Below are 12,296 nucleotides of genomic sequence, written 5' to 3' on the forward strand. Positions count from 1 at the left end.
TCGTGTGTACCCACAGACAGATGTGCACCTCTGGGGGAAGGTGTGTGCCCCTGGGTAGATGTGCATCGCCAGGGCAGGTGTGCGTGCGTACCGGGGGGTAGGTGAGCATCCCGGAGCACGTGCGCATCCTCGGGGCAGTGCGTAACCCCACTGGCACATGTGCACCCCCGGGTAGATGTGCATCCCCGGGGCAAGTGTGCATCGCTGGGGTAGATGTGCACCCCCGGGGCAGGTGTGCATCGCTGGGGGGTAGATGAGCACCCCTGGGGTAGATGTGCACCCCCGGGGCAGGTGTGCATCGCTGGGGGGTAGATGAGCACCCCTGGGGTAGATGTGCACCCCCGGGGCAGGTGTGCATCGCTGGGGGGTAGATGAGCACCCCCGGGGCAGGTGTGCATCGCAGGGGGGTAGATGAGCACCCCTGGGGTAGATGAGCACCCCCGGGGCAGGTGTGCATCGCGGGGGGCTAGATGAGCACCCCTGGGGTAGATGAGCACCCCCGGGGCAGGTGTGCATCGCGGGGGGGTAGATGAGCGCCCCTGGGGTAGATGTGCACCCCCGGGGCAGGTGTGCATCGCGGGGGGGGGGGGGGGTAGAGGTGCACCCCGGGGGTAGATGCGCACCGTGATCACCCGCTGGCGCCCCGCGGGGTCCGGCGCCTCGCGCACCGGCGGCAGCTGCGCTCCCACCTGCGCGCGCGGCTCCGCTCCGCTCCGCTCCGCTCCGCTCCGCGCGGCGGGCTCGGGCGCAGGCGGGCGCGGCCCCCGCCTTCCCGGTGGCGGCGGCCGGCGGAGGCGGCGCGCCCGCCCCGCGCCCCCCCCCCCCCCCCCGCGCGGTGCCGGCCGCGCTCGGCTCTCCCGGGCGCGCAGAGCCCGGGCCGCGCTCCGCGGCGGCGGCGGCAGCGGCGGCGGGGCCCCCATGGCCGGCGCGGCGCGCCCCGGGCCGCCGGGCAGCGCGGAGGCGCGCTGAGCCCGGCGGCGCGCAGCCCCGGAGCGCCTCTTCCTGCGCGGCCGGCGGAGGCTATGCGCGGGGCACGATGATGATCGACACCCAGGTGAGCTGCGCGCTTCTCCCCGCGCCTTTGTCCCCTCGCTCCGCGCCCCGTCTGCGGCCGGCCCGGGAGCGGGGCGCCGGCGGCCGGGGGGCTTCCTGCTCCCCGAGCCCGCAGGCGGCGGGGGGGGGGCTGTAGAAGCAGCGCCGAAGGATTTGGGGCGAAAACGAGACGGTTCGGGGCAGAGTCCAGCCGGCTCCGTGGCCGTCGCCGAGCGCGGGGCTCTCCGGGCGCCGGGGGGGTCCCTGTCTCTGCTCCGTGTATTTACGAGGCCGGATTTAACTCAATGGGACCTAGGTGGACTGAAGCTCTGCCCCCCCCCCCAAACCCACCAGCACTTTCAGGCCGGAGAGGATGAAGCGAGGGACGAAACCCAGCGGCCTCATCAGCGAGGGGCTCCTCGGCCGGTCCCGATGCCCCCGGACTTCAGGCTTTCCGCTGCCCGTCTCGCGCCCCGCAGCTAACGGGGGACGGGGTCCGCGCGCCGCCGTGGGGCGACGGGAGGGGAAGGGTGCGCTGCCGGCTCCTGCCAGCCCCGGAGGGTGGATAAGGGGAAGGGCTGATCCTGTGATGGAAAAGTGGGCTGGGATCCATTTTTGGACTGGAAAATGAGTGTACCAATGCCTCCTGCCACGCCGAACAGGTCCTTTCAGCCTGGGCCTCGTTTGCCTTGAGCCAGACTTGTAAACAAAAGCTGCGTTAGCTCTGTTGGGGGTAAGCGTGCGAGGCAGGAGCTAGTGCCGGCTTGCGTGCGCTTTGGATTGCGGCTTGTCTCGTTGGAAATGGGGGCTGGCGGCCGAAACACTGGGGTTCGGTTCTCGGCCCTGCCAGGGACCGGGCTGTCACCTTGAACAAGGTCGCTCGGCCACCCCGGTTGTGGACCGGGGCGAATAACCTGGCTGAGCGCTGGGCGATCAAGAAAACCACAGGCGTGACGCTGTCTGGAGAAAGGCGTCCAGGAGTTCGACGTCCCTTGTGCGTCTCATCTGACAGGCGACGCGCGTGGCGTATTGAGGTCTCGACTCTGGCCCTCCCTTCCCCGTTCGCGGTTATGCTGCCTCTGTTTTACCCGCAGGTAAACCGAGGCTTGCAGGGGCATTCGTCACGAGCCAGGCGTCGGCGGTGCAGCGGGGACACGGGTCAGAAGTCCTGGCTCCCTCTGCCCGTCCTCTTTGAAGAGGACGAGCTACTGGGTTGTTTCTGGGGCTCAGCGCATCGAAGTCCAGTCGTTTCTCTGACTCCCAGTTAAGAGGAATTTCCAGCTGCGGCCGCACCCTGCCAGTTCTTAGGGCTGCACAGCTACATTTTTCATGCCTCATAAATGTTTTTCTCCTTGGTTGCTAAGGGAAAGACCCACACAAACAACTAGGAAAACTGAGTGCTGCAAAGTAAATAAGCTGAGCAAACAAGGATTTTTTTTTTTCTTCACTTCTTTGATGTAAGCGCTGCAAGGTATTGCTCAGGGTGCTGCGACACGTGAAAGAAAAGGTTTGTGTAAATCTTAGATGACGTGCTTTTAAAACTGAAACCTGCACGTGAGCCGCCTCAGATGCTGCCTTCCATCCCGAAGCAAGACTCGAGGAGCAGGTGGCAAACCCGTCCTCTCGGCCCCTTGCTGGCCACCGGCGCTTGGGAAGGGGGTGACCGTTGCGTGAGTGCTTTCAGGGCTGGCTGCGCGTCTGCTGGCCGTGGGGACCCTGCGTGCAGGCAAGCAAGGCTGCAACCGAGTTTGCATCAGAGTCTTTTGCAGTCGTCTGAGCTGCGGCAGCGAAGGCAGCTGTGTCCGAAGCCGCTCTGAAGTTAACTCTCGGTGGCGCGAGAGGCGCTTTGCCGCGGCTGCGAGGCGAGTTGGCAACAAGTACTCAGTGAGCGAGAGTCCAGCTGGCAGCAGGGTCTGGGGGGAGCTGCGAGTCCCTGCCCAGCGTGGTTCAGCTGCTCCATCTGCAGCTCCCACTCGCGCATGTGTGTGCGCGTGCAGACGGGGCTCGTCGGACGCGAAGCGGTCGCTTCCGAGGTTGCAGCGACTGCTGCAGGCTCCAGGATAAATCTCTGCTCTGCGTGACTCTAATGGCTGATCTGACATCCAGTAGCTCAGCGCGATTTCTCTCCTTCGGGGTCAGTTTGCTCTGTGAGGTCTCTTTATGGTGAGGAAAAGGAGGAGGTGCTTTTTGGGGCTCTGCTTTTTCTGGGCGTTTTTGGGATTGTGTTTTCTTCCAGTCCTTCACAGTGTTTCCACTGTGCCGCCCGCTGCGCGGCGCGTGTCTGGCGGACCTTGAGAAGCAGGGGTCCTGATCCCGTGTGATAATCTTAAAAGCAATCTCCGTTATCAGTCGATGCTGGATAACGCTTCGGATACCTTTCCCATTGCTATAGCAACCCGCATCTCGCAGAGGATGCCGGCGTGCTTTCCGGGCTGCATATGCAGAGGAACCGCTTCACCTGCCACCAAACTGCAGTCGTTCAGAGGAGAGGGGTTGTTAACTGGCAGCTGCCCGCAGCTGCTGAGGCTGGAGGAGTGCAAAACTGAAATTAGCTCCCTTGGGCTGTCACCACGCTTTCAGCTGGCCCTCGCTGCCAGGAGTTTCCCTGGGATACCAGGGTGACAAAGTGTATGTGGAAGTGGTTGGTATTTAGGGGCAGGATCTGGGAATTTTTTTTTTTTTTCCCCCCAAGGAGCAACTTGTGACAGTGTCACCTGGCTGGCCGAGGCTTGCTGGGCGTTGGGAGCTGCTGGCTTTTGCCACCTCCCCTGCCTGGAGAGGCTAGAAGATACGCTCCGCGCGCAGGGGGCTACCAGGGAAAGGGGGTGGTTCGCCTGGCTTTGCTCATCTGCACGTTGCTGTCGCTAAATGGGGTCTGGGACACTCTCCGTGGTCTGGTCTCCCCCGTCCTGCTGTCGCGTGCTTCTCTGCGCAAACCAGAGGCCATCCCTAGCCTTGCAGCCCCGGGGGGCGTCAGGGCTGCTGCTGGGCGAGCTGTGGGCTGCTTTCGCGTCGCTGTGAGCCGGCGGGGGTGCCTCAGGCCTGGGGATGGGGCTGGGGCACAGGGGAGGAGGAGGATGCAGCTGGAGCGCTCCGCAGGCGGCGCGGGATGGGGCTTTGCTGGTCCTCTGGCGTTGGGGGCGCTCGGAGCTGGGGTGGCCGCGCTGCGCCGGGGGCCGTAGCGACTTCCAGGTTGGGGTCTGCGCCTCGTCTCCAGCGCGGAGCCGCCTCCACGCGCCGCTGCTCTGCTCGCCCGGCCGTGAGCCGCGGCGCCGGGCTGCGCAGCAGATGGCACTGTTGTTTGCACTATGAATTATCGGCTCCTTTTTTTGGCTTCGTCAGGGTGAACAGCGAGGGGAGCAGGGGCACGGCAGGCTCCCGGAAAGGGTGCGCGGAGCTGGGCTCCTCCGCGGGAGCCAGTCCCCGCCATGCTCGGTGTTCGCAGCTCGCAGGAGCTGCGCTGGGCTTCAGCGTGGCGGGCGGCGATGGTGAATGCGGCTCCGTCCCAGGAGATGGGAGGTCCAAGCGTGAAGCTGCTGAGAGACCTCAGCAAGGCCGTGGCAGTCACTGTGTCCCTCCTGCCAGAAGAAAGCCTCGATTCAAAGCTCCCTTTCGTGCTGGTTCCCGCTGTCCCCAGTGAACCCATCCCCCAGCTCTTCCTAGAGCGCAGTAAATAACAGGCAGACACGCGTCCCTGCTGTCCGTAGTCCCTGGGGAGGTGTCTCTGCTGCTTTGCAGGCCGCCGGGTCCGGGCGGGTGTAGCAGCGTTTCAATGGGCGAGGGCAGCGTGGCCCTGCGGCAGCCCCGAACCGGCGTCCGGATGGCCACCGGTTTCCCTCCTTGGACTGCCGGTGCCCGGCCGCGGTGACACCCGGCGGGATCTCGCCTCTCTGTTTTCCCTGTGGATTCGCACTGTTTGGTTGAGTGGTTTCTCGGGGCCCCTTTGGCTCCCAAGCGGCCCTGGCTGTGACTGCACCCTCGGCACCTTGCCACCCAGCACCCTTGGAGCTGGCTCCCCGCTGGGCACCGGCTGTTCGCTTTCTTCAATGATTTTCCCCTGCGTTGCAAGATTTGGCAGTGGGTCAAAGACAACGTTTGCAGAGATGAGCTGACGTCAAAGGCGGCTTGGCAGCGGCGTGTCAGCGGAGCGCAGGCTTCATGGACGGAGCTCCGGCTCCCTGGAGACCCGGGAGCACAGCGGGAGTCTGTCCACCGCCGGCATTTACAGCCTGCGGCGCTCCCAGAGCTGGGCCGAGCGCGGAGCTGGGCTCCCGCGCCGGGCTCCTCGCCGTCCTGCGCTCCGGGCCGGTGACCTCTCCTGCCCCTTGGAGTAGGAGAGCTGGGCACGGCGGGAGTTGCGCTACCGCGTCCTTCGCCACCCTTGCTGGAGGGAGATTTGGGAACAGAAGGCCCGCGGCGGAGGGGCTCCTCGCCTGCCTGCCGTCCTCGGAGGAGCCCGCTCTTGGTCTGTCCCCCTGCTTGGGGCTGGGATCTGGAGAAGCTCAAAGAGGCTTTAGACATGGAGCCAGAGCTCTGGCGTGTCGAGGCGTCCCAGATAAGGCTCCGTCTGCCCTTCCCTGAGGGACCCAGGAAAGAGAGAGAGAAGGGGACGAGAAAACGAGGGAGGGAGGAGACTGGGGCGCAGATGGGGTGACCGCCGCGGCGGAGGGGGCAGAGCTCGTGCGAAGGGAGGACGCGCTGCTGGTTGCGTTCGAGGAGGGGACCTGCAGCGGAGGAGCAGTTCGCTGGCTTCGCCGCGCAGCCCGGGGATGCCCCCCGTCCGCCCTGGGATCCGCAGCGGGGCCACGTGAACCCGGTCGCAGCCGCCCCGCAGGCCCGGGCTAGCTAATGCTGCCCCTTGCCTTGGTCACCCAGCTCTGTAAGAGCTGGGTCTGGTTAGCACCCGTCTGCTGTTCCTCTGCATCTTGCCTCCTCTACGCCATCCCAACGCCCTTCCCGCTCCCTTGCTGTGAGCGCCCTGCGGGCAGGAAGCCACCTCTGAAAGGCCCTGGCCAAGGCAGAGGGGGCTTCCCGGCTCCGGGCGGGCGGTGGGAGGCCGCGGAGGTCGGGCCCCTTCGCCGGCCTTGGCGGCCTCCTGCCCTGCTGCTCTCTCTCTGCCTCGCCGCGGTTCCCTGCCGGGCGCCGCGTCCCGCGGTCACCGCGGGAAGGAGCCGACGGCAGCGGGAGAGTCCAGGGGAGCGGAGATGCTCCGGCCTGGGGGTCCGCGGCGGCGGCGGAGCGGGGACGCGGCCGGCCCTCGCCTGCCCTCCAGCTCCCCTCCGAAGCAGCTAGGAGGGGGTGGCTGGGCGGCGGGAGCGCCGGGGGTCCGGCCCGCCGCGGGGTGAAGGAGGATTCCCGCGGGCGGCGGAGGTCGAGGCGCGCAAAAGCGCCGCTGTGTAAGCCGGGAAGAGCAGCGAGGGGCGCGAGGAGCGGCTCGGCGGGACGGATCCGTCGGTGGCATGAGGCTGGAGCAGCCCGGGGAGGCCGCGGGAGCGGGGGGCTCTTGAGCAGGGAAACGGCAGGCCGAGTGAGCAGCGAGGGGGAGGGAGAGGGCGCTGATAAACGCTTCCAGCGTCTGGAGGACGTGCGTTTCCGCCGATGGAGAGGCAGGCATCTTCCTCCCTCCTCCTCCTCCTCCTCCTCGGCCTGGGCGCTGGGGGCCGGGGGGAGACGAGGCATCAGCCAGGCGCCCTGTCCCGCGGCATGTTGCTTAGCAGCATCTCCTGGGGGCTTCTCCCCCCCCTCGCAGGGAAGCGCTGCGTGGCTCCAGGGACCCCGGGGCTGGCGGGACAACCAGGCTTTTACATCCTGGGCAAACGGGAGGTTGCTTCGCGTCGGCCATCATCGCAAAGCAGGGGACAGATGCGATCTGGAGGTGTCCCGCGAACGGGCGTAGCTCTGAAACGTGTCCTCGTTTCAGGGAAATCCACGTGCTCCCGCGAGATGTTCGGGTGTCTTGGCTAAAGCATCGCCTCCTTTGACTGGCAACTCCTGAGAGCGCCAGCAGGGCGGTCATGTTTTTGGGGAAGGTGAAAATTAAGTGATGTTTTTTCCACTCTTTCAGGGGCCAAATCCTGCACGCTTGCAGCTGGGGGCAGCTGGGCAAGGCCGCCTCGGGGCTCCGCAGCCGGAGCCCGCGTTTGCCGGCAGGACGCGGCGCCCGGGTGTCGCAGCCCCACTTTCGGGAACCCCCCGACCTGTGAGAGCCGGGCGCTGGGCTCCGCGCCGCTTATGCGGCCCCCCTTCGCGCCGTTCCCAGGGCTGCTTGAAAGGGTGTTTAGTTAATAGGATTATAAAGCTTTCCTGTCGTTAGGCAACGGAAATCAATGGGCGGCCTCTGGGGCTGAGTTTCATCCGATGTGCGGCGTGCAGGCGCTAGATGGCCGTGCTGGGCACCGGAGAGGGCTGGGAAGGGCCCCGGGGTGGCAGAAAGGCCTGCGAGAGGGCTCGGCTCCCTGTGCGGCACGGGAAGCAATAGCGGGCCGTTTCCTATCGAAACGAGAGGAGCTGCTGAACGCACGGTATCTGGTGACCCAGTAAAATCAGCCCGCTCCAGGAATATGGCCATGCAACAAGCGGTTTCCATCCTCCTAGTGACCACCACAAGCTGGTAAAGAGGGGACTGCAAACAGTGGAAATGTCTTTAAACGTTTAAATGTCTTTTAAAGTCCCTAGCCCGCAAAGCCAGCGGGAAGAGGCAGGGCTGGGTCGCCTGCAGCTTGCTGCATAGGGCTGGAAATCTCGCGCTGCCCCAGCCTTGTCTCCTCATCTAGTTCCTCTGAGCTGTGGTTCCTCGTGCCGAGCGACGTGGAGCCGTGGCGAGGACCTGCGGGTAACCTCTCGGCCACGTGCCTAGGGTGAAGCGGGCACGAACAGCTGAGACCGCTTCAGGCGCCAAGGCACGGCATCCCGCAGGCTCGAGCGGTCTCTAGAGACGAGGGGGGCAGGAACCTCCTCGTTTGGGTTTATTTAAACTTGGTCTCAGCGCTGGAAAGACGTGCTGAAGGGAGCAGCCCGGCCCAGTGCAGGAGGCTCTGCCAGGTGGGTGAATCGGTGGCGGCTCTCCCCGGCGAGCGCTCCGGGTAAAGGCGTTGTGCAGCCTGTGGCACCCGTGTGCCACCTCCTTGCAGCACCTCCGTGTATGCGGCAGGAAGGCTGGCTCGCATCTCCAGGGCATGTTGCACAGAGCCGGCCCTTTGGGCGCTGGGCTGCGCTAATAACGGGGCTAAGACGAGCTCCCAGACGTGGGCCAACACTGCATAGGCCAGACCTAAGAGTGTTGCACCTGGTTTATAGGTACACCTTCATCTCTCCTGCTTCCGCTTAGCCTGGATTTTGCTTGCAGGCACCCGCGTCGTCGTCTTGCTCCTGGCAGGAATAGCGCTTCTGCCATCAGGCCCCGCGACTGCGATCGCTGCCCTGTCCGGGGAGGGTCGGCAGTGGTGGCACGGCCCTCGGCGGGCGTCCTGCCTCTCTTTGCCGGGGCAGAGACCTCTGGTTGCTACTGCTGCGGTGGCTGTCTAGGAGCCTGGGTCCTGCTGGTGTTGCCCAGGGCCCGCCAGGAGCCCGGGCGAGCGCCCGCCAGCCCCTCCGCGGCTGGTGACGAGGACGTGGCCGGGCTCCCGCTGTGCTCGGGTCCGGGATGGTTTCCCAGCCCTCGGGCAGTGTGGAAATTGCAGGAATTCCCCTTTCAATGCTTGTTAGCTTTCGCTTTGCGTTGATAATTGGTGCTCTGCACCTATTTAAAAGATCATCTCGTGCTTCTCGAGGGCTCGACTGCAAATTAGTTTTGCGTACGTTGCTGTTCGGGGGGAGCTCGGGAATTTATTCGGCGCGGGATGCTGCCTGCCGGGCGGGCTTTCCCGCGGCCCGAGAAGCAGCACGGGCTGCGGGTGTTATTGGGAGCGTAACTTAAAGGGAACAGTGGCAGCTTTTGCAAATAAATCGCATCCTTGCTTTGAAGGCAGCCCTCACCAAAGGTGTGCTTTCACGGCGTGCCGCTCTGCAGCGGGAAGCAGCAGGAACGTCCAGAGCTTTGGAGTTGATGTACCTCGATGAGTATTTTCAGAAGCGTTCCCTGGTTACGTAGGCATTAAAAATCAATGGGATTTGTTCTCATAACTCATTTGGGACGAGATAGGTAGGTATCTAATGGGATATACGGAAGCACCTTTGAGCTAGATACCAAACCGCCTTTGATTTTCACCGAGAAACAGGCGTCCTACCAGGTTATGGTCTTCTGTAGGTCCCACTGGGCATCCGCATACATCTTTGGGCCTGTGAACGCCTTTCTAAATCTGCCCTGTAGGCTTTCTGTAAATGCCAGCTTTCTGTAAATGCCAGCTTTCTTCACAGGGATGCCATCAGGTTGGGATTTCTGTGTTTTCTAAAGCAGATTTCCTCTTTCTGTTACTGGTAAGCAGCAAAGGAGAAGAACTGTGGGGATTTTCCATTTGCCTTTCGCTCCTCGTGCTGCTTTGTTTCCTCCTTGCCTTTCTATCAGCTTCACACAGTGAAAATAAACCAGTCAGTTTTTGCACCGCTTCTCTCAAGTACGGTGTTCCCATGCACGCGCAGGATGCAGCGATGTTTGGGCTTGCAGACAATACCTAGAGTTGCAATTTCCTTTGAAAAACAAACACGCCATTGTCTTTTGCTGTGGAATTTCTTTAATTTCATGGAAGCCTTTGATGCTCGACTTCATCAAGTGCTGGAGTCGGCCGACTCGGGTGGGTTTTGGCCCCCGTGAGCGAGTCACTTGACGCAAGAAGTGATCTGTGTGGTGAGAGAGGTCGGTCACCAGCTTTCCGTTCACACCATCGCAGCTACGCCAGGCACCAAAGTTCGCATGCGCGTAGATTTGTCACCGAACCCTGTGTCCAGCTATGCAAAGATTCAACCGTGGTCCATCGCTGTGTGCCTGAAACAACGTGCTTGCAGGGTAGGAAAGGCTGTTTGGGCCTTAAGGAGCGGATGCACGTCCCATCCCATCGTCAGTTGGTCTCCCCCTCTCTTGAGCAGCGGTAAAGCAGTTGGGAGCGGGCCGCATCCAGCATGGGGAGGGATCGCAGGCTATTTGCCCTGCCGTTGCTCTGTTCCTGCCAAGCCTGTTACTGGAAAACAGTTTTCCCAGTCGTGGTTGCTAAGCAGCCTGGTCTCCTGACGGGCTTTATCTGCTCAGCTGGATCTGCGGGAAACAATAAAGCTCCCGTGCAAAATGAAATGGGGAAGCGTCAGTGGCAGCGCAGGGGTTTCCCTCTCTATCAGAAGTGGCAGCTGGGGCAAGGTGACTCCACGGGGAAGCTTCTCCTCCGCCCCAGGCCGTGCAGGGTGTCTCGGGCTTGGGGGTCTGCCACGTGCTGCCGTGGGGCTCTGGCAGCGCCTTTGCTTGTGGTGATGGGTTTTCCGCTGCCTTTCGGGTGGTGCCTTTAGGGTGCTTTGCTGTTGCCGGAGGATCCCGGATCGTAGCACGCAGTTTCCACTTGTGCCAGCCAGGAGAGGTAGGTGGGCTGAGGCTGCCGTTCAGCGGCGGGCAGCATCGCCCTGCCTGGAGGCCGGTTTGATGCCGGGGGAGTCTTTGCCTGCTGCTGCTGCTGCTGAAAGTCTCTGGATGGGAAATTCTTCAAAGCCACCTTGCAGATTTTTGTTGAGGGACCGTTATGTTCCTCACTGGCTTGTGTAGAGGTCGGGGGGGACTGGTGGGTGGATGTGTGAGAGTTGGCTCCTGGTGAGGAGGGTGTGGGAAGGTTTCACACCAGCCCTGAGGCAACGGGAATGCCGACAGCATCTGGGTGGCTGGGCTGAAGCCTGCCATGCACAACAGACCTTTGCATCCCACCAGCCCCCCCGTCTCTGTCCTGTTGCTGTTGGTTTGAGCTGGTTCTCCAGAGAGCCTGTTCCTTCACCTGACCTGTTCGTGCTGCTGGAGCTCCTCAGCTCCCGTTGGTGCTGGTCTCTCCTGGGACTTTGCACTTGAAGTTTTGTTTTCCTTCACAGTCTTCCTGCGTGCTTTGTGACTCTTCCAGAAGGGTTGTCTCTTTGGGATCTTTATAGTGGGAGGTTGCTGGGCTCTGGGCCCGTGCCAAAAGCATGTAGCAACCTCTGCTGTCCCTCCCTTGAGGCAGCCACAGGGTCCGGGGGAGACCGGCAGAGCCACAGAAAACGATGGGACTCACGCAGATCCCCACCTCCTGTGCCGAGGCTCCTGTTCCCATGGGAAAGATCGGCACGTGGGCAGGTTAGGGAGCGGCTTCCTGGGAACCGCAGTCCTCAAAGACGTCCCTGCTCGAGTCTGAAATCTGTGTCCTTCCCAGGTGCAATTGTTGGTGCAATTGTTGGTGCAATTGTTGGTGCAATCGCTTCCACAGGCGCTTGCTCATTGGGAAGTGCAATGCCAGGCTGGCAAAGCCCAGCTTGTTACTGGAAAGCTGTTACTGGAGAGCCGGGCTCTGCTGGTGTGCTGCTGTGGGAAGGTCGAGTGTCCTGGGGCCGAGGCTCAAGCTCGGGTTTGAGTCACCTTTGCTGGAAACGGAGCTCGAGGTCCTGCCCACGCTGGGGGCAAATTTCATCTCCAGTGACGGCAGTGTGAAACGTGGGACTGTCATCCGTGGGGACGCGGATCGTTTTGAGTCACCAGAGCGTAATGTGTGTCGTGGGGCGGTGACTCCGTGCCGGGGGGTTTCCCGCGCTGTGGCACTCTCCCTCTGCCCTGAAAATGCCCGGCGGTTCCCAAAACGCTGCCAGGCAGAAGCTGGGAGGTGGCCCAGGAGAGCGTGCCCGCGTGCCGTCGCGTTTTCCCGTAACGGCGGCTGCTCGCCCGGCTCCCGTTGGGGTTGGCTGATTTGGGGGGATCAGGACGGCGGGGACCTCCTGGGTGGCGGTGACTAGGCGGTCACCTAGAGTTTTGGAGCTGACGGAGCGGGCTTTCTAAATCGCTCGTCTTGTTTGCCTGCCCTTCTCTACCTGGGAGCTGCTGGAGAGCCTTTCTCCTCTGGTGGTTGAAACTTTGGTCCAATTTGCAGGAGAAGCGCCAGGGCAGGAGCGCTGCGGGAACCGGAGCTAATGGACAAGCCTGCAACGAGACCAGGCAGGGCCAAACCAACCATAAATAAATTTTTAACTGGAAATGGCTGGAGGCAGCGGGCTGGGCTCCGAAGCGCTCCTGCACCCGGACCGGGCGTTTTGGGGCAGCGCGGAGCTCCGGCTGCAAGCAGCGCTGGGGGCGCGTGTGTGCTCGGCTCTGCCGGGCTCCTCTGGCCACGCGT

The 12,296-nt window shown here is 63.0% G+C and overlaps 1 protein-coding gene across 3 annotated transcripts in view; it reads left to right on the forward strand.

The window, feature by feature from the left end:
* Positions 1-929: 929 nt before the first annotated feature.
* The window catches only part of RALGDS (ral guanine nucleotide dissociation stimulator), a 58,942-nt gene continuing 47,575 nt past the window's right edge, over positions 930-12,296 (forward strand). For all 3 annotated transcript variants that reach the window (XM_068915147.1, XM_068915151.1, XM_068915152.1), the window contains exon 1: positions 930-1,054. In XM_068915147.1, the coding sequence (XP_068771248.1) occupies positions 1,037-1,054 (18 nt within the window). In that variant the 5' untranslated portion in view covers positions 930-1,036. The remainder of the gene's footprint in view (positions 1,055-12,296) is intronic.

This window comes from Struthio camelus, chromosome 20, assembly GCF_040807025.1.
Source record: "Struthio camelus isolate bStrCam1 chromosome 20, bStrCam1.hap1, whole genome shotgun sequence".
In the NCBI taxonomy this organism is placed as follows: Eukaryota; Metazoa; Chordata; class Aves; order Struthioniformes; family Struthionidae; genus Struthio; species Struthio camelus.